This window comes from Hylobates moloch, unplaced genomic scaffold (assembly GCF_009828535.3).
Source record: "Hylobates moloch isolate HMO894 unplaced genomic scaffold, HMol_V3 SCAFFOLD_20, whole genome shotgun sequence".
Lineage (NCBI taxonomy): Eukaryota > Metazoa > Chordata > Mammalia > Primates > Hylobatidae > Hylobates > Hylobates moloch.
Genome location: NW_026652295.1, coordinates 27246807 through 27268996, shown reverse-complemented (window position 1 = coordinate 27268996; position 22190 = coordinate 27246807). Strand labels below are relative to the sequence as shown.

The 22190-nt window shown below is 40.6% G+C and overlaps 1 protein-coding gene across 4 annotated transcripts; it reads right to left on the bottom strand.

The window, feature by feature from the left end:
- Positions 1-440: 440 nt before the first annotated feature.
- PGBD1 (piggyBac transposable element derived 1) lies at positions 441-22005 on the bottom strand. 4 transcript variants are annotated; one of them, XM_058432259.1, is made up of 7 exons: positions 21625-22005; positions 19086-19980; positions 17627-17783; positions 15862-15950; positions 6055-6184; positions 5015-5111; positions 441-2289 (listed from the first exon to the last, which is right to left on the bottom strand). In XM_058432259.1, exons 2-7 carry the CDS (start codon positions 19479-19481, stop codon positions 723-725), a joined length of 2436 nt encoding a protein of 811 aa, XP_058288242.1. In that variant the 5' UTR covers positions 19482-19980; positions 21625-22005; the 3' UTR covers positions 441-722. The 4 variants fall into 4 exon arrangements, with proteins under 4 accessions (XP_058288242.1, XP_031997311.1, XP_031997312.1 ...); XM_032141420.2 differs by having other exon boundaries at positions 19086-19539; XM_032141421.2 differs by having other exon boundaries at positions 19086-19519.
- Between the last annotated feature and the right edge of the window lie 185 nt (positions 22006-22190).

Genomic DNA, 22190 nt, shown 5'->3' with positions numbered 1-22190 from the left:
CATTCTTACTTCATAGGCTGTGTCACTAGTTTGAACTATGGAGTCAGCACCATTCTATGGTTACTATGACACTGCTTGCATCTTTAAAATGGCATGCTCCAGAGAATTGTTTTTTAAGAGGCAGGATTTCCTTCTTTAAATGCACAAAATAGGCGGGCATGGTGGGTCACGCCTGTAATCCCAGCACTTTGGGAGGCCGAGGCAGGCAGATCACAAGGTCAAATCGAGACCATCCTGGCCAACACGATGAAACCCTGTCTCTACTAAAAATACAAAAATTAGCTGGGCATGGCAACACGTGCCTGTAATCCCAGCTACTTGGGAGGCTGAGGCAGGAGAATCGCTTGAACTAGGGTGTCGGAGGTTGCAGTGAGCCAAGATCGTGCCACTGCACTCCAGCCTGGCCACAGAGCGAGACTGTGTCTCAAAAAATCAATAAATAAGTGCACAAAATAGTCTATTGAACAAATACATGATTTCCCATGTCTGACACAAAATTTGACATAGACAAAGGTACTACAGTTCAAAATTTTCACAGATAATTTTTAACATTATTTGTTAACAATAGTCTTTGAAACTCTATATAAATGTCTGATTTTTTAAAGTATTATTTAATAACTTCATTACATATATCAGATTTACTTTGGGAGGGTACAACAGCATGTACAATTATTATTTTTCTATGTCTTATTAATGTCTGCACTATGTCCATTTTATGTGCCCTAATCTGACAGATCAGCATTGTGTTCCAAGTAGAAATGTGCAACAAATCTCCGAAAATCCAAGGGGTCTAGAGAAGCACCTGGGTTACAGGCTCTGTGTAGTAGCCATGCATTGTTCATGGCCACATCAATCATGTAGCTCACCAAAATTGAGTACCATTTCTTGCTTCTTATCCTCACCCTGTATTTTGAAATAATTTGATCCATTTTAGCTACACCTTCCTTGCATTCATCATACACTTTTACTATGGATGGTTGACTTATCTGAGGGATTCCTTCATTATCAGCATCACAACAGCTTACCTCATTGACTGGTTCTATGCCCACAGCATTGGAGCACAGACTGATAATGCCACCCCCATACCAACGACACAAAATTATCTCATTGTTTTCTTCTACTCGGAAATCAAAATACCCTCTCTTCATTTTCTTCATATGGTCTACATTCAGAAGGGGACATTTTTCGGTCCTGTTCTCACGAATTGTTCCTGTTGCTCTCACCCCCTTCTTCTTCAAGGCTGACAACAATTTGACACTTGTAAAGAAGCTATCAAAACACAGGTGATAGGGATACTGACCTCTCTCTAAAAGAACATTAGCGAAGTTCATCACTAGATTTCCACCTAACCCAAGATCAGGATCCTCATCTACCTTCGTAGTTGATTCTTCTTGATAGGGTTCAAACCAAACCAGATAACCCTGTGTGGTTGTACCACACCAAATTTTATAGCCAATTCTGATAGGCTTTCCATTCAGGAATTGATCACTATCAAAGCATTCACACATTGACTTATCAAAGCAATAGTATTCTTCCAGGGGAGCATACAAGAGGAAATTTTTATTCATTTGTTTTATAAGAGGTCTCAACTTTGTAAACTTATCTTTTTGATCTAGGTGGCCATTATCTGCAAAATGCAGGTTTGAGAAGATCAATTCAAATCTGTCCCTTCTGATTGCATCTCTAACCAGGTTTTGATCGGTGTCAGAGATTTCCCAATACATTTCCCTTCTAGGATGCCTCATAAATCCACTCAAAAGTAAGACACCAAACACACACCTCATTTCCTGAACTGTGACTTCCAAGCTGACATTTTTCTGAGAAGCATAATTATTGGTTTCACTGACAATTAAGTTGAATGTTTCATCATCAAAAAATAATTCAAAAAGCTCTACTGGGTTCAACTTTTCACTCTTGAGATTCAAAAGTCCAGAATCCAGTGCTGACCAGCTTGGAAAGTTGGGTTTAATGTCTCTTTTGGTCCAACTCTTTTCTGGGAAACATGATACTTTTAACTTCTTTTGAGCAGGCTGGATCTGGATCTCAGGCTCATTATCTTTTTCCACATCTGAGTCACCAGAGAATGAGAGGCCTTGGAGCAGTTCACTCACTCGAGCTTTGTCTTTTTTTCTCCCTTTTCGGGTAATGTCTCCTGCAGCATATTCCAAGGATGAGATGTGCATCCGGGCCCACAAATCACCTGGGTGACGGTCCTTCAGAGTGTTCAAATGTGCAACTGTCCTTTCAGTAGGGATAGGAGTACTACAAGCAATCTGGGGTGCACACACTCTGGGAAAGAAAAAAAGAACATCTTATAAAAATCCTCAATCATATTCTCTCACACATGATAAATCTGCTGAAGCTTAAATCTTTTGGGGCTTGGGGTGGGTGTGGGGGGATACTTACTTATTTCTCTTAAGTTTCCACGGGGAGGACTTTGGCTAGATTGAACATTTCTAACCTCTCTCCACCTCTCACTCACGCCTCAGGATGGAACTAACTGTTGAGCCTGGGAGAAAGAACTGAGTATCCTTGGTACACTCCTCCCTCTGTCCTCTTTAGGAGCAGGATGCAGACACCCCATGCTCCTTGGTGCCCCAAGTTGCATTGAGAAGACCTATGCAGAGGGACATCTGCTACAATCCTCCTCTGCCAGTACAAGCCTATTTAGCTCTGCCTTTAAGCCGTTTTTATCCGGTCTAACTTCTGTCAGTAAGAAACTCAGGTTTCCAGAACCATCTATTTTACTCCTGCATCCCTGTCAATTGGTTCTGAATCTGAATAAGAAAAAAAGGTTATTATTTACCAGGTCTTCTGACATCTCTCACAGAATTTCTGAACATGGAAGGACTTAGTCCCTGCTAGTTCTACATTCATCTGATGGACATACTACTCTGGGGAAAAACAAATGAAACTCAACTCATTGCACTTGGACTTATTTTTATGGGGTTTACAAGGAAGTAAGCTAAAGTTACAAAGGTGAAAAGTTTTTTTTTTTTTTTTTTTGTGACAGAGTCTAGCTCTGTCACCCAGGCTGGAGTGCAGTGGCATGATTTCAGCTCACTGCCACCTCCGCCTCCCAGGTTCAAGCAATTCTCCTGCCTCAGCCTCCCAAGTAGCTGGGACTACAGGCACGTGCCACCATGCCTAACTAATTTTTGTATTTTCAGTAAAGACAGGGTTTCACTGTGTTGGCCAGGCTGGTCTCAAACTCCTGACCTTGTGATCCACTCACCTCGGCCTCCCAAAGTGCTGGGATTACAAGCGTGAGCCACTGCACCCAGCTGAAAAGTATTATTTTACACAAAGTTTTTAATTTTTAGATATGTGCATTTAATTTATTAGTGTTCTGTTGGTAAACTAGTCAAGTTTTCAAAGACATTTAAGAAGCATGAAGAGTATATTTTAATATAATTTACACTACATACATTTCTTTACGTAAAGTGTTTATCATCCAGGGTGTCTTCAATGTCTGCATGTATTCAACGCACCCATCTTAAAGTTCCCTGACATCCATAACTTCAGTGACATTCCTTGATCACACTGAGTCTTTCTACTGTTGACATCTAAACTCTAAGAACCACAGTGCGTTAAGCCCAATATTGTGAGGGAAGGAAATGGGAGTGAGAAATGGGAAAAAAGAGCTAAGAATGTGGGGTGGAGGTGAGGGAGGGAGACTAGAAGGAGGGCAGGGGGCTAGATCTTTGATACCATGGTTAAGCTACTGCACCAAACCTGAAATAGCCTACCTTCATACTTTTTGTTATATGAATATCTTTATTCTTATAGGCACTATGAATTACCTGTTAGTTGCCTGATACTAAATGCACCTCACAGGCACAATAGCAGATTCCTATTCTCCAGTTGCATAACTCTGCTCTAAGTTACTGAACATCATTTCTCTTCCTTTAGTGGAGCCTGGCTCAGTCTTCACTAATCTTAATGCAAAATTTCACTTCTCTTCTTAAGCTTTAAGACATTTCTACTTTAGCTGAGATTTAGCTCCCAGTTTCTCTAAGTTGAACAAATGTGAATAAGGAAAATTCATACCCCCTTCTCAGCTCTTTAGCCAAGTAGCACACCTTGCTTACTCTCTCTTTTCTCAAGTCTCTGAGGACCGAATGGCGTCACCAGAAGCCAACCCTCTGCTTGTGATTTCTTCCCTTTCTTTCTGCAATCCTGAGAAGCCTCGGAATGTTGGGCATCCCCGAGACTTCTCCACCTTGTTCCATTTCTTCAGAAGTTTCTTGCTTTGCATAGGAGTATCTGTTACAAGTTCATTCATTCCCACAACCAGCACATATGAAGAACCCACCACTGTCATTCATTTCTACTTCATCAGCTAACTTTCCTTTTGACCTATACCTTGTTCAGGTCTCCTACTGGCAGTTGAAAATACAGGTTAATTTTCCCTTATCTGAAATGCTTGGGGTCAGAAGATTTTTGAATTTTGGATTTTTTTCAGATTTTGGAATATTTGCATTATACCAGTTGGGCATCCCTAACCAAAGATCCGAAATCCAAAATGCTCCAATGAGCATTTCCTTTGAGCATCACGCTGGTGCTCAAACAGCTCAGATTTTGGAACATTTCAGATTTGGAATGCTCAACCTGTACCCTGCTTGTCCTCTTCCGCTCTGACATTTCTTTCTTAACTGTCATGGCAGCTTCATCTGTAGCCCTCACTCTTGTTAAATTATCTGCCTTCTGGCTTCTCCGCAGCTCCATAAAAATGTAAGGGAGCCCAGGGAAGGGTAATCAAGCAGGACAGACTGGATCAGGATAGGCTTCTTGGAGGAAACTGAGTATCAACTGAAGGTTTTGTATATTTATTGCATACTGAAATTTTGAATAGGTCACTTTCTTGGCACGGACCTCCTATGATCACAGAAGTGAGTGGCAGTCGTCATATCTTATTCCAGAGAAGCAGGCTTTTGACCAATTGGTTTCTCTGATTCCATTCCAATTTCTTGTATCTGCAGGATTTGATTCACTGAGGACCATGGACACTCACCTGTTGGGCTTTCCTGAGGCTTCTCCACTTTGTTCCATTTCTTCAGAAGTTTCTTGCTTTGCATTAAACAATCTATCTTTAGTTACAGTTTCTTCAGCTAAAATATAACATTAATGATTTAAATGTCATCTGTTACGCGAATTTTGAAAAAAAAAAAAAAAACTTCCAGGGTAGGGAATAGATGTTCCAAATCAAACAAAAAAAAATCATATTGGTGTTTCAAGGGTGCACAGTTTCAGCAATCCTACAAAATGTGGCATGGTATGGGAAAATGATAAGAAAGGTGCCTTAATTATAAGGCACCAAAGCCCTGCTGGAGAGAGGGCCCAACAGGGCAGAGCACATTTCAAGAAAATTAGGCTGGGTGCTTTGGGAGGCCGAGGTGGGAGGACTGCTTCAGGCCAGGAGTTCAAGACCAGCCTGGGCAACATAGCGAGACTCCGTGTCTACAAAAAATTACCTGGGTGTAGCCCCAGCTTTTTAGAAGTCTGAGGTGGGAGGATCAGTTGAGCCCAGGAGTTTGAGGCTGCAGTGAACTATCATCGTGCCACTATGCTCCAGCATGGGCAACAAAGTGAGACCCCATCTTTAAAAAAACTAAAAAAATAAAATAAACATGAACCGTAGTGTTCTTAGAGAGTGAAGATGACCTCCTCTGAGGCAAAGACAAGATCAGACAGAGGTGTTCATGGGGCTTCCAAGTATGAAGGGATATCTGAAAGACAAGTTATATGGAATCCTTGAGAGGGAAGAAAAAAGGGGAAAAGGATACAAAGGAGTCACTGAAGGAATCAGGGAACTGGAAGGCATGATCAGAGAAGATAACCACAAGAATCAGTAAGCTGATTAGCAACAGAAGAAAATGTGATTGGGAAGGATGCAAAGTGATAAGGGCTAGGAGAAGTCTGGAGGCAGAGGCTAGAAGAAGGGAAAGGAAGGGTGTGGGTCTGTAGGAAAAGTGGCCTCCCAAGGGCCAAGCCAGGGTGAGTGACGGGAAAATGAGAGTCCAGACAGGGGTCCAGTCAGAGGCCTGGCCTTACTCATCAGACTGAGGCTCGTAACTGTCTCCTGAGCTGTGTTCCCACAGAGGTTCCTCCGAGCCAGACTCAGATGTGACCACTTCTCTGCAGCAAGGGCCTGGGCTGTTTCTTCCTCAGTCTTCACCAGTGTCTAAAAAGACAAAAAAAGAAAATAGCCTCTTTGTTTTCACATGGTAAGGAATCCAGTTGTGAAGGGTGTTGAATACCACACTGTAGACCAGTAGTTCCAGCCCCTCAGGGCATTTTGTAAATTTGTGGGAACCTTTCTGATTATAACAATGAAGTCCACCACCACCTCAAGCCAATGCCATTCAGAGGGTGAGGCCAGAGATGCTAGGCATCTTGCAATATGTGGGACAGTCCTACACTACAAAGAATTCTTCCACATCCTGCAGGACTTTTGAGTGTCCTCCTGAACCAAACCTACAATCAATAAATTAGCTACACTGAAACATAGGAATCCTGAAGAGTTTTTACAGGATGATACTGGAAAAAAAGTCAGTAATTCAAGAAAGTTAGAGAAGGAAGCTTACATCGATTAAAGACATTGTCACAAAAGTTGACTCACTTGGATTGTTCTACACACTATTTTACAGCATTTTCTATGTATTTGGTTGAACAGCACTTCAATATAATATTGTAGTTATAACAAACTCAATTAAACTGACTACAAATACATAATGGAGTTTTGAGACTTAATAGACTTGGAATCTAATGTAAATGCATAAAGCTCACTGAATTTCATGAACAAAGATTGTTTAAAAATATTTCAAAGCTAGTAATGATATGTAGGCTGGAAAAATCATACACCGAAATTATTTATTTTGGGAACTGTCTGATTTTCTATCTCTCTGACACTGTCCCAAAAGGCTACCACATGGTTTCATTAGCCTCTTGATTTTCTCTCATTTTCCAATCTACTTTCTCTTTCTTGTTGCCTGAAAAAGGATACAGTGCCAGTCTTTTAAAGAATGAATGTCTGTTTTGACAAGGAGGGGGTTTCAAGACAGAACATGTTTTCTCTTTAACTCATCATCACCCTATCCCAAACTACAAACAGATAATTATTTTGATAATAAAAGGCAAAGCCCACCTCATTTAAACATAGGCCTACCTCAGAGATATTGCAGGTTCAGTTCCAGACCACCACTTATAAGGCAAATATCACAATAAAGCAAGTCACAGAAATTTCTTGGCTTTTGAGTGCATGTGAAAGTTATGTTTACACTATACTATGTAGTCTATTAATTGTACATAAGCATTATGTCTAAAAAAGTATATATCTTAATTTAAAAATATTTTGTTGCTAAAACATGCTAATAATCATCTGAGCCTTCAGAGAGTTGTAATCTTTTTGCTAGTAGAGGGGCTTCCTGCAATGTTGAAGGCTGCTGACTAATCAGTGTGGTGGTTGCTGAAGGTTTTGGTGGCTGTGGCAATTTCTTAAAACAAGACAAGAGTAACGTTGGCCACCTTGATTGACTCGTCCTTTCACAAAAGATTTGTGTAGCATGGGATGTTGTTTGATAGCATTTTACCCAGAGTAGAACTTCTTTCAAAATTGTACTCAATCATCTCAAACCGGCTGCTGCTTTATCAACTAAGTTTATGTAATATTCTAAATCCTTTGTTGTCATTTCAACAATCCTTCACCAGGAGTAGATTCAATCTCAAACTACTTTCTTTGCTCATCCATAAGAAGTAATTTATCTGTTTAAGTTTTATCATGAGATTGTAGCAATTCAGTCACATCTTCAGGTTCCAATTCTAATACTAGTCCTTTCCACCACATCTGCAGCTACATTATCCACTGAAGTCCTAAACCTCTCAAAGACAACCATGAGTGTTGGAACCAATTTCTTCCAAACTCCTGTTATTGCCGGTATTTTTACATCCTCCCTTGAATCACAAATGTCCTTAATGGCATCTAGAATGATGAATCCTTTCCAGAAGGTTTTTAATTTACTTTGCCCAGATCCATCACTATCTACGGAATCACTTTCTATGGCAGCTGTAGTCTTACAAAATGTATTTCTCAAATAATAAGACTTGAAAGTCAAAAGTACTCCTTGATCCATGGGCTACAGAATGTGTATTGTATTGGCAGGCTTGAAAACATTAATTTCCTTGTACCTCTCCTTCAGAGCTCTTGTGTGACTAGGTGCTCTGTGAATAAGCAGTAATATTTTCAAAGAAATCTTTTTTTTTTTTTTTTGAGTACTATGTCTCAACAGTAGGCTTAAAATATTCAGTAAACCATGCTGTAAACAGATGTGCTATCATCCAGGCTTTGTTGTTCCATTTCTAGAGCACGGGCAGAGTAGGTTTAGCATAATTCTTATGGACCCTAGGATTTTCAGAATGATAAATGAGCACTGGCTTCAACTTTAAAGTCACCAACTGCATAAGCCCCTAACAAGTCAGGCTGTCCTTTGAAGCTTTGAAGCCAGGCACTGACTTCTCCTCTCTAGCAATCAAAGTCCTAGATGGCATCTTATTCCAATATAAGGTTGTTTCATCTTCATTGAAAATCTGTTGTTTAGTGTAGCCACCTTCATTAGTGATTTTAGCTAGATCTGGATAACTTGCTGCAGCATCTACATCAGCACTTGTTGCTGATGCATTTTATGGAGATGGCTTCTTCCTTACACCTCACGAACCAACCTCTGCTAGCTTCCAATTATTCTTCTGTAGCTTCCTCACCTCTCTCAGCCTTCACAGAATTGAAGAGAGTAAGAGATGTGCTCTGGATTAGCCTTTGCCTTAAGGCAATGCTGTGGTTGGTGTAATCTTCTATCCAAACCACTAAAACTTTCTCCATAACAGCAAAAAGCTATTTGCTTTCTTATCATTCGTATGTTCACCAGAGTAGCACTTTTCATTTCCTTCAAGAACATTTCTTTTGCATTCACAACTTGCCTGTTTGGCACAAGAGGCCTCCTAGCTTTTGGCCTATCTCGGCTTTCAACATGCCTTCCTTACTAAGCTTAATCACTTCTAGCTTTTGATTTAACCTGAGAGGCATGTGACTCTTCCTTTCACTTGAACACATAGAGGTCACTGTAGTAGTATTATTATAAATGGCTTCATTTCAATATTATTGTGTCTCAGGACATAGCAAGGACCAAGGAAAGGAAAAGAGATGAGGGAACAGCTGATCAATGGAACAGTCAGGACACATACAATGTTTATCGATTAGGTTTGCCATCTTAAATGGGCATGGTTTGTGGCACACCAAAACAAATTCAATAGTAACATCAAAAATAACTGATCACAGATCACCATGACAGATACAATAATAAAGGTTGAAACATTTTAAGAATTACCAAAATGTGACACAGAGACACAAAGTTAGCACATGCTGCAGAAAAATGTTGCTGACAGACTTGTTCCACACAGGGTCGTCACAAACTTTCAGTACTGCAAAGCACAATAAAGTGAAACACAATAAAGGAAGTGTATCTGTAATACCATACCTCCTTATTTTCTCCCTTCATCAGTCCATCATTTGTTTTGTAACTTATATTGCTTTCCTACGGCTCTCGTAACAAAGTACCACAACCTCAATAGTGGAAAACAATAGAATCGTATTCTCTCATGGCTCTGGAGGCTAGAAATCCAAAATCAAGATATCAGTAGGGCCATGTTATCTTTGAAAGCTCTATGGGAGGCCCGGCGTGCTGGCTCATGCCTGTAATCCCAGCACTTTGGGAGGCCAAGGTGGGCGCATCACTAGGTCAGGAGATCCAGGCTATCCTGGCCAACATGGTGAAACCCCGTCTCTACTAGAAATATAAAAATTAGCTGGGCATGGTGGCACATGCCTGTAATCTCAGCTACTCGGGAGGCTGAGGCAGGAGAATCACTTGAACCAGGGAGTCGGAGATTGCAGTGAGCCAAGATCACACCACTGCACTCCAGCCTGGCAACAGAGCAAGACTCTGTCTCAAAAAGAAAGAAAAAGAAAGAAAAGAAAAAAGAAAAGGAAAGGAAAGGAAAGGAAAGGAAAGGAAAGGAAAGGAAAGGAAAGGAAAGAAAAGAAAAGAAAAAAGCTCTATGGGATAATTTTCCTTGCCTCTCTCCAAGTTTTTAGTGTTTGTCATCAATTCTTGGTGTTTCTCAGCTTGCAGATGTGTTATACAAATCTTTGCCTCAGTCATCACATGGCATTCTCCCTGTGTGTGTTTTCACTTGGGCATTTTTCTTTCTTTTTTTTCAACCCCTTGGTCAATTTGCAAATATGGACTTCTTATAAGAATATGAGTCATTAGATTTAGGGCTCACCCCATGAATTTTTTTTTTCTGATTTTTGTGAGGAATGTCATTGGTGTTTTGAGAGTGATTACACTGAATCTGTAAATTGTTTTGGGAAGTATTGTCATTTTAATAATATAAATTCTTCTAATCCATCAGCACGGAATATCTTTCCATTGTTCTTGTGTCCTCTTCAATTTGTTCCATGAGAGTTTTAGTTTTCCTTATACAGGTCTTTCACTTTTTAGTATTTAAATTAAATGCTAAATTATAAATTATAAATACTAAAAAATATAAAATACCTAGGGAATTTAAACACTAAATTTAACTTAATTTGGTGTTTAAATTTTTAGTATTTAAATTCCCTAAGTATTTTATTTTTTTGTAGCTATTGTAAATGCGATTATTTTCTTGATTTCTATTTCAGATTGTTCACCATTGAAGTATATAAATGCTACTAATTTTTGAGTATTGATTTTTTATCCTGCAACTTTACTTAGTTTGTTTATAAGCACTAACAGTTTTTTTGGTGTAGTCTTCAGGTTTTTCTAGGTATAAGATTTTATCATCTGCGAACAGACTAACCTGACTTTTTGCTATCCAGTTTGCATGCCATTTATTTCTTTCTCTTGTGTAATTGCTCTGGCCAGGACTTTGGGTATTATATGGAACAACAGTGGTGACAGTGGGCATCCTTGTCTTGTTCCAGTCCTTAGAGAAAAGGCCTTCAGTTTGATGTTAGCTGTGGGTTTGTCACATATGGCCCTTATTTTGAGGTATGTTCCTTTTATATCAATTTTGACAAGGGTTTTTATCAAAAAGCAATGAATTTTGTCAAATGCTTTTCAGCATCTATTGAAATAATCATATGGTTTTTGTTCCTGATTATATTGTGATATATCATTTATTGATTTGCATATGTTGAACCATCCTTGCATCCCTGGAGTGAATCCCACTTGATTATGGTGAATGATCTTTTTAATGTGTTGTTGAATTCAGTTTGCTAGTGTTTCACCGAGAATTTATGCACCTATGTTCATCACTGATATTGGTCTGTAGTTTTCTTTTTATGTTGTATCCTAGTCTGGTTTTGGTATCAGGGTAATGCTGGCTTCCTAGAATGAATTTGGAAGTAGTCCCTCCTCTTCAATTTTTTTTTTTTTTTTTGAAGAGTTTGAATAGGATTAGTGTAAGTTCTTTTTTTAAATGTTTGGTAGAATTCAGCAGAGAAGCCAGCAGGTCCTGGGCTTTTCTTTGATGGAAGACTTTTTATTACAGACTCTATCTTGTTACTTGTTATTGGTTTGCTGAAGTTTTCTATTTCTTCATGGTCCAATCTTGGTAGTTGGCATGCATCTAGGAATTTATCCATTTCTTCCAGGTTTTCAAATTTATTGTCATATAGTTGTTCATAATAGTCTCTAATGGTTTCTTTGTATTTCTGAGGTCTCACATGTTATGTCTTTTTCATTTCTGATTTTATTCATTTGGGTCTTCTTTTTTGTCTAGCTAAAGGCTTGATTTTGTTTACCTTTTAAAAAAAATCCAACTTCTTCTTTCATTGTTCTTCTGGGGTTTTTTTGGTCTCAATTTCAGTTATTTCTGCTCTAATCTTTATTATTTGTTTCCTTCTACTAATTTTGGTTTGGTTTGTTCTTGCTTTTCTAGTTCCTTGAGGTATATCATTAGGTTGTTCATTTGATGTCTTTTTACCTTTTTGATATAGGTGTTTATTGCTATAAATTTCCTTCTTAGTACTGCTTTTGCAGTATCCCACAAATTTTGATATGTCACATTTTCTATTTTCATTAGTTTCAAGACATTTTAAAATTTCCTTCTTAATTTCTTCCCTGACAAATTAGTTGTTTAGAAGCATGCTATTTAATTTCCATGCATTTGTGTAGTTTCCAAGGTTTTTCTTGTTTTTGCTTTCTAGTTTTATTCCACTGTGATTAAAAAAGAACTTGATATGATTTATATTTTTTAAAAATTTGTTCAGATTTGATTGTGGCCTAAGATATGGTCTATTCTTATGTTCCATGTGCTGATGAAAAGAATGTGCATTCTGTAGCAGTTGGGTGACATGTTCAGTAAATATCAGTTAGGCTTATTAGATCTAGTATGTAGTTTAATTCTACTGTTTCTTTGTTGACTTTCTGTCTGGATGATGTGTCAGTTACTGACAGTGGGGTATTAAAATCTCCTACTATTACTGTATTGCAGTCTAGCTCTCCTTTTAGATCTATTAATATTTTCCTTATATACTTGGGAGCTCTGGTGTTGCATGCATAGGTATTTATAATTGTTATATACAGCCGGGCATGGTGTCTCACTCCTGTAATCCCAGCACTTTGGGAGGTCAAGGTGGGCAGACTGCTTGAGGACAGAAGTTCAAGGCCAGCCTGGGCAACATGGCAAAAACCCAGGTCTACAAAAAATACAAAAAATTATCCAGGCATGGTGGCACACACCTGTGGTCCCAGCTACTTGGGAGGCTGAAGTGGGAGGATCACTTGAACTTGGGAGGCAGAGGTTGCAGTGAGCTGAGATGATACCACTGCACTTCAGCCAGGGTGAAAGAGCGAGACCCTATCTCAAACAACAACAACAACAAAAAAAAAAACCTCTGTGGCTAAGTGATTTTCTCTTACAGTATGCCTTCATTTGTTGCTATTTTTAGTGAGTTTATTATAGGTTTTTGCATTGTGGTTATCATGAGGCTTACAAAGACCTTTAGATATAATAAGTTATTTTAAAGAGATGACAACTTATCTTAGATCCCAAAAACAAGAGTAGAAACAAAGGCAGAAACACACAGAAAAAAATTATCGGCTTTAATTCCATTTCTCTAGATTCTGACTTTTCGTTGTCTAAATTTATATCTTTATATTACCTATCTCTTAACAGGTTGCTGGCTATTATTGTTTGTTTTGTTTTGTTTTAAAGATATGGTCTCACTCTGTCTCTACTCTCCAGGTAAAGCGTCAGGGTCTTACCATATTGGCCAGGCTGGTCTCAAACTCCCTTGTCTCAAGTGATCCTCCCACTTCAGCCTCCCAAAGAACTGGGTTTACAGGCATGAGCCACTGTGTCCAGTCCTATTATTGTTTTTGATAGGTATGTCTTGGGACTTCACAGTTGTGAGTATATTATATGTCACTATTACAGTAATAAAGTATTCTGGGTTTGTCCATGTACTTAGTTTTATCAGTGACTTTTATGCCTTCAAAAGTTTTCTTTATGCACATTAGTCTTCTTTCCTTTTAGATTGAAGAATTCTTTAGCATTTCTTGTAAGATGTGTCTGGTGGTGGTGTACTCTCTCAGCTTTTTTTGCCTGGGAAAGACTTTCTCCTTCATATATAAAAGATAATTCTGATGGATACAATATTCTTGAATGTCAGTTTTTTTCTTGGAGTACTTTGAAAATGTCATTCCACTTTCTCCTGGCCTGTATGATTGCCATTGAGAAGTCTATTGCCAGACGAGTTGGAGCTCCTTATTTGTTTCTTTTCTCTTGCTGCTTTTAAGATCCTCTCTTGTTCCTTGACAGCTGAGTTTGATTATTATATGCCTTGGAGTAGTCTTATTTGGGATGATTCTGTTCAGTGTTCTCAGATCTTCCTGTACCTGGACATTTATATCTTTCACAAGTTTTGTGAAGATTTTTGTAATTATTACTCTATTTATTAAATTTATTTTTAATTTATTTTATTTTAATTTTTTTGAGATGGAGTCTTGCTCTTGTTGCCCAGGCTGGAGTGTAATGGCATGATCTCGGCTCACTGCAACCTCCATCTCTCAGGTTCAAGTGATTCTCCTGCCTCAGCCTCCCGAGCAACTGGGATTGCAGGCGCCTGCCACCACACCCGGCTACTTTTTTTTTGTATTTTTAGTAGAGATGGGGTTTTGCCATGTAGGCCAGGCTGGTCTCGAACTCCTGACCTCATGATCCACCTGCCTCAGCCTCCCAAAGTGTTAGGATTACAGGCGTGAGCCACCGCACCTGGACTATTCTTTTTTTTAATAGATACAGGGTCTTGCTGTGTTGCTCAGGCTGGTCTCAAACTCCTGGCCTCAAGCAATCCTCCTGCCATGGCCTCCCAAAGTTCTGGGATTACAGGTGAGAGCCACTGCACCCAGCCTATTGTTATTTCTTTGAATAAGCTTTCTATTCTTGCTCTTGCTCAGCTCCAAGAGCAGGCTGTTTAAAGGATGGCTGCCTCTAATGTGTGGTCTCCTTGCACACACTTGATTCTCCATCATTCCACTTTCTGCCATGACCTAAGGCAGCATGAGATTCTCACCAGATAGGTTGATGATCTTGGACTTCCCAGGTTGCAGAACTTTGAGCTAAATAAACCTCTTTTTAAAATAAATGACCCAGTCTCAGGAATTCTGTTATTAGCAACACAAAATGGACTAAGACAGAGCCTGTTTCCAAATCAGGTCACATTCACAGGTACTTGGGGTTAGGATTTTCATATATCTTTTGGAGGGACATAATTCAGTTTACAATATCTAAGCCTTACTTCAATTAAGGACTCTACTTTCTCTGTCTAGTCTTGTATTATCTGACTCAATACTAGTTTCATTCCACTGTCCACCTATACCATTGCCCTTTGATTTTCTTGGGCTTCTGATCTTCTTATTCCTCCTTAATTTGAACTTACTAACTATATTTCAGTGCAAACACCTGACTATGTTGTAATTTCCTTAGTTATAATCACATCAAGCACTTGCATTTTGAAACACTACTTTTAAAACAAATAACTTTTTGTTTCTACATTATACCATTATATTACATTTAAGGGAATTATGTTGATTTTCAGAATGTGCACGAGTAGGTTTTATTTTCTAGACACTTCTTTTCAGGAAGTATTTGTTAATAACAGGAGGCACTGGGTCTGACAGAATTAAAAATCAATTAGAAGCCATAGAAGAGGACTGAGCAAGTGTCTTGAGGAAACTGATGTGGCAGCAGTATGCAAGAGGACTTAAATGAGAGACTTACTTTTTTTTTTTTTTGGTAAATAAATGACTAGGAAAATGAATGAACCACTGATAAGAAAAAAAACCAGAGTCCATTTTGTGAAGAAGATGTTAAGTATTACCTTGGATATATAGAATTTCCATTATTATCACCAAGCATTAATTGCATATGTGCTGAATATAAAGTAATGTGAGAAAGGGCCCTTATTCTAAGGCTGGGGAGATAAACCAGAGACTTCAAAAGAGAAAATATCAGTTACTCAACATCAAATGAGCGGAGCACTTTCTGAAACCAGGAGCCTCATTCCACCCCTCACTCCCATGCCTTGAGATTTGGATGTGCCTCCTAAACAATGAAATGAGGCAATGGCATGTAATCAATACAAGCTCCTTGAATGATGCAACACACTTTGTGATATTCTGTGACAAGGTGAAGGCAGAGGGACTATGCCACCTGAATGGCTCTCAGGATGATAAGTGTGAGCCAAGAGAAGGGCAAGGAACATGGAATGAGGGAGAAAGACCACTACTGACATTCCTAGAAGCTTGGCATCCTACTTACCTGGGACCTGACTGGGTTAAACACAGACACTGCAGCCTTGTCTCCGGGGTTTTTTTCCTGGAGATGAGCTGATCCGTGGGGAACAGGCCCTGTAGAGAGAGAAGGCAAGAGTCCTAAACGAGACATGATGGCCTTTAGCGTACCCTTTTTGGAGACCTAGCCTTTTCCCCCAAATGTTATGTTTGTTAAACATTCAAGAACTAAGACGTAGATTTTACTGTGTGAGAAAGAGCATCACAACTGCTTTCATTCTGTCAGAAATTCTAAAATTCTACAACTTTAGGGTCTCTCACCCAAAAAATGGAGTGGGATTTAGGAACTCATAAGGTGCTTTACAGGCATGCACTTTAACATAAAGAAAAAATAAAAATCATAGATAAAAATAAAGGGGAGGAAGAAGCTGGTGATAAAAGGAAGGATGAAGGAGAGAACACAGAGGCAAAAGAAAGGATGTGGAGAGTAGAGAGATGAGACTGATGGGAAACAGGAAAGCAGAAGAAAGGAAGACGGAGAGAGAGACAGGAAAATAAAGATATTTTAAAAAATAGAGAAGAGATGTTAGCCATGAACTAGAAAAACTGTTAGGAGGTACTGATCCCAAAGAACCACCAATAATCAAAATGGCGATGATGACTGCACAATGCCAGCCACTGTGCTGTTACTTTAAAAGATTATTTCCAATCCTCAAAATAATCAAGAAGGTCCAAATTATTGCCTCCAAAATCCTAGGCACATTCAGAAGAATCACAGCTGAGTGCAGAGTACACACAGAGATCAAATAGATAATTGTTGACTAATTGAATAACCTATTAAATGACTTGCCTAGGTCACACAGTTGGCAGTTGGCAGATGGCAGAGTACAAAATTATCAAATGAAGAGCACCTGTGGTAATGTTAACCCAAAAATATAAAACAGAACATCACTTTTCTTTGCTCTGCTTTTCTTTGCTTCCATAATGGATCACTATGCAATCTTTTTATTGCTGTTGTTGCATTTCTAGAAGGAATAAAGTTTGCTGGAAAAAAACAGCTTTGCCCCGACACACTTTTACTATCATACGTACTTGTCCACAACACATACATACTAAATAAACCAGCTTAAAAAGCATACTGTAAAATAAAGCAGGTCTTTAAAAGTTTGTTCAGATACAGGGTTAGACAAAAAAATAAAACTTGATGTTGGTCAAAGGGTACAAACTTGCAGTTATAAGATGAGTAAGCTCGGCCGGGCGCGGTGGCTCACGCTTATAATCCCAGCACTTTGGGAGGCCGAGGCGGGCAAATCACGAGGTCAGGAGATCGAGACCACGGTGAAACCCCGTCTCTACTAAAAATATAAAAAATTAGCCGGGCGTGGTGGCGGGCGCCTATAGTCCCAGCTACTCGGAGAGGCTGAGGCAGGAGAATGGCGTGAACCTGGGAGGTGGAGCTTGCAGTGAGCCGAGATTGCACCACTGAACTCCAGCCTGGGCGACAGAGCAAGACTCTGTCTCAAAAAAAAAAAAAAAAAAAAAAAGATGAATAAGCTCTGAAGACCTACGTACAGAATGCTGAGTATAGTTAGTAATAATGTATTGTATATTTGAAATTTCATGAGAGTAGATTTTAGGAATTCTTACCACAGACACATAAAAGGTAACTATGAGATATGTAAGTTAGCTTGTGGTAATCATTTCACAATGTATACAAACTTGAGGACAAGAAGGCTGTGCAAGTGTCAGTGGCCAGCTCCCAGTGTCCTCACTAAACTCACTCTAGCACTCACCACTCACTTCTTGGGGGTTCTCTTGAGGAAGCTGTGGAGGTTCACACTTCAGGGTGGTTACCCCAAGCAGGAGCTGCAGGCTCTGACACTCCAAAGAGACTCCTTGATATTCTGTCACCATTGGGTGCATGTCCTGTCCCTGAATATAGACAGAGGCCTGGAAACAAAAGATTTATTTTGAAAGGGCATGCATATATGGACTGCATGATAAGAGCCAGGCACTGTTCTATATGCTGGGGATACAGCAGCAAACAAGGCAGAAAAGACAGGCAAAGGATCCCAGCCCAGAAAAACAAAAACAACAAACAAGTGGATGTTTAAACTAGCTGTTTAAAATTTAATGAGGAACAGGATATGTACACCACCTCAAAATGTCTTAGTAATTACAAAGGGGAAAATGGTAACTTTCTAGTAAAGAAATTTGACAGGTACCACCATAACCTCATCAGTAATGGGACAAATCATCACTATGCACCTCCTGAAGTAATGCACTAAGAACACACATTACTTCTGTGGTATTCTAGCCAAAATGTGCAGCCTGAATCATGAGGAAATATAGGACAAACTCAAATTCAGGGATTCTCCAAAAAAACTAGCGGTACTCTTCAAAAATAACAATGTCATGACAAAGACAGCAGCTACTCCAGATTCACAGACTAGAGATACGGCAACTAAGTGCAATATGTGATGCTGGCTTGTATCCTGAATCAGAGGAAAATTATCATAAAGAACATTATTAGGATAACATGGCAAAATATGAATAAGGACTAAGGTTAGATGATAGTATCATAATTTTAATTTCCCTAAACTTGATTTTTGTATTCTGGTTATACAAGAGAATATCCTCACTCTTCAGAAATACACACCGAATGGCTGGGTGCAGTGGCTCATGCCTGTAATCCCAACACTTTGGGAGGCCAAGGCAGCATGATCACTTGAGGCCAGCAGTTCAAGATCAGCCTGGGCAATACAGTGAGACACCACCCCCTCTACAAAAAATTAAAAATAAATTAGCCAGGCATGGTGGCATGCACCTGTAGTCCCATCTACTCAGGAGCCAGAGGTGGGAGGATTGCTTGAGCCTTCCACCATTGCAGTTCAAGGCTGCAATGATGCTATGATCGTACCACTGCACTCCAGCCTGGGCAACAGTGAGGTAAAGGGATATAGTGTTTGCAACTAACTCTCAAATAGTTTGAGGAAAAAAAAATACTGTATATGTGTATGTATGTGTGTGTATGGGGGGGAATGCACTTCCTTGCACGAGTGTGTACACAACAATGGGACTTCATGAAACAAATGTTAACAACTGGCAAATTTGGATGAAGGGTTTACAGGAATTCTCTATTCTTCTAATACTTCTATAAATTAGAAGTTATTTCAAAATAAAAAGTTAAAAATAAACCAACACATGTCCCCCTTTTCTTCTCCCACATCACCACACACATTCTCTTCCCACCTGTTGTCCTGTGTCTCCACTTCCTGTCTCTAGATTCTCCAGCACTGTCACTGCCTCCTCTCCACTCTCCAGAGGATATGTCTTCACACAGGGCTGGAGCTCCTTGGGCAGGATGGTCAGGAACTGCTCCAGCACCAGTAGTTCCATTATCTGTTCCTTGGTGTGCATCTCTGGTCTCAGCCATTGATGACAAAGTTCTCGGAGTTGGGCCAGAGCTTCCCGGGGTCCGTGAGCCTCCTGGTAGCAGAAGTGCCGAAAGCGCAGGCGGCAAATCTCCTGACTGTGGGAGCTGCCCTCCTGTGAGTTGCACACCTGCTCCCAGGTGGGATCTTCCTCCTTCACTTTCACAAGGCCATCTTCATTTTCAGGAGCAGGGCCTGGCAAAGCTTCATACATGTTGAGCTTAGAGGCTAAAGCTTCACTTAGCTTGGGGTCTATATTCAGAAATAGAGATCTGAGGCATAAGAATTGATCAGCAACATGCAAATTATAAGAGCTTCCAAACTGTATGTAACCTACTTACATTTTTGTCCCCACTGTAGGTAATGCTCAAAAGCTGAGCCTGCTTGCTTCTATTATCAGTGAAATGAATCAGAAGTATATTTTGAACTAGTACTAAAGGGCCTGAGTCCAGAGATAATGGATGTATGACATGAGGGAAGAAGGGTTAGCAATAAGAAAGCTTGAGTAGCTTGCACTTCAGCTGGGGAGAAGGGATAATTTTACCCATTAAGGAGGCAGATGGCTGCCTTCATGGACAAATAATACAGTCTCAAAGGTCATCTATATCTGTGTAACTCTCATTGAATATTCCACTTTAAATGTAGGAGATTTTGCCACTGTTCTTGAAGGGTGACAGGCTGGTCAGAGACGACACCGGTGGCAGCCAAGAGATCTTTATTGGAGAGGTAGAGGTCAGGTCGCGCGGGGGAGAAAGAGAAGAGAAGAGAAGAGAGCTGTTGGTGTGCTGGGTTTTATATCCCTTGGGCCTACGTGGGGCGGGCCCAAAGGAAGGGGCGAGATGCTTCTTTCTGATTGGCCCTCCTTTGGCGGGTTCAGACAGTGCCCGGTCAAGGAGGGGAGAAGAACCTGGAACTGGCCCCATCTTAAGGTACGGCGCCATTTTAAGGTACCCCATGTTACCTAACAGTTCTCATCAAGGGGTGGAGTCTATTTTTCCTTCCCTTGAATCTGTTCTGGCCTATGACTTGCTTTGACCAATGTAATACAGAAGAAATGACATTGTAAGAGAGAGTGCTGCTGTAGCTCTTGGCTCACTGCCATAAGACTGCCATGCTGTGAGGAAGCCCAAGCTAGCTATACAGAGGTCATGTGGATGAGAACCAAAATGCCCAAGCTAAAGCCCAGCCAGGCCTAGTGCTCAAATAATTCACCAGCTGAATGCAGCGCTATTAGTAACTTACAGGTGAGACTAGTAGAACTGCCTAGTCAACCCGCATAATCCTGAGGAACAATAAGCTGAGCTTGTTTTCTGCCACTAAGTTTAGTTTTATTTTTGATGCAGCAATACATAACTGAAACAGTAGACATGCATCAAGTTCTTTTATTCCCTCTTCTCGTTTTTTCCTTTGTGATCTCCTTAGTCACACTTTCAATATATCTCTGTTCCAAGAAGACTCAAATCTTTGGCTCCAGCTTGCTTTTTGCACTCCAAACCCACATCTTGAAATGCCAGCAGCTGTGGGCCTCTCCTGCACTATAATTTCAACAGATCTCAAACTGAGATCAGAGTCCCTCAAAGCTGCATTCACTCTGTATTTCTCCATTTCTACTAGCATCACCATCATCTTCCATGCATTCAGTCTTTTAAACAGCCTCTATATACAATCAGTGAGTCATGTCAATTCTTAAAAACGCCTCTTGCAGCCATTCTTTTCTTCTTATTATTTTACTGTCATTTTCATTTACTGTTACAACAATGTTCTGTTATGGCATTCCTGCCCAACTCCCCGCTTCTATGGTCACTGGATTAATATTCCCTGAAGCACAATTGTGACGATATTCCACACACACATAAACACACACAAAAGTTTTCATTAAACTCGTTGAAGTAAATTCAAATTCCCCAGGATCTAATCTTTACTGGGTTTTGCTGACTTGTCACTCAATAAACATTTGTGGAGCATCTCATTATTTTCCAGGCATAAAGCTAACTCTGGAATAAAAGACTTGGTTCCTGCTTTCAAGAAAGCCATGGTCTTCCCAAATTCCTTATGTCACTGCCATGCTAAGTACTCAATTTTTTTCCACCCACTCTATACAGTCAGGACTGCCCTTCTAAGGGTAAATTCCCAAGGCCCAGAGCAAATGTGCTATTGTAAAACCTTCCCTGGCCACCCCTAACCCTAACATATAGACAGGAAAAGTAAGCCACACAGGTAGAGATGGGGTGTTCCCATGGAAAACTGCACCTAACTCTCATCTCCATCTCGTATTACAGATCCCCCACCCCATCCCCACCCGGGTTCTTGAGGACAGGAGTTTATCTCTGCATAGACTCTACATGCCCGGCACGTACCTGGTATTCAACAAATACTGATGGGCTTCTTCACGAATGCACGTAAAGCACCTGAGATGCCAGCAGCCAGCACCCTCAGGCGATCCCCTGAATGTATTTCTCTAAGATTACACCCAGCATCTAGCACCGCGCCAGGCACTGAATACCTGCGTGTCTAACTGTTGGTTAACGGACCAAAAGTTCAGGAACGCGCACAACAAAGACGTAGCTGACCTCGTGAAAAGCTCCCGAGGGAGCGCAGACGCCCGGTGCTCCCCTTTCGGGAGCGCCGGTTTCCCCAGAGCCCGGGCCGCTGGGCTGGCGGGGTTGGCGGGTGTTGCCGGCGCCTCCCGCAGCTGGGCCGCCACAAAAGCCACACCCCGCCCCGGCCGCGCCCGCAGCCGAGCGGCGGAGTCTGGCGGGTTCCCTGCCTCTCTAGGAACACGGCCGCTCGTCTCTCTGGTTAACCGGGAGGACCCCCGCTGCCACCTCCGGCCCCGCCCAGGTCGCTCTCCCCCGCCGGACCCCAGGCCCATTCGCACGGTGCAAGCACGACCCAAATTTATGTACATCATTTCGATTAAAAA

What these genes read in the sequence shown, in the direction of transcription:
- PGBD1 (XM_058432259.1), bottom strand. Translation starts at nt 19,481, where the DNA reads ATGTATGAAGCTTTGCCAGGCCCTGCTCCTGAAAATGAAGATGGCCTT. An exon ending in GAACCCCCAAGAAGTGAGTG is followed by an intron (nt 15,951 to 17,626) that starts GTGAGTGCTAGA and finishes CTCTCTCTACAG; the next exon opens with GGCCTGTTCCCCACGGATCA. An exon ending in GCCTCAGGAAAGCCCAACAG is followed by an intron (nt 2,290 to 5,014) that starts GTGAGTGTCCAT and finishes TTTCTTTCCCAG; the next exon opens with AGTGTGTGCACCCCAGATTG.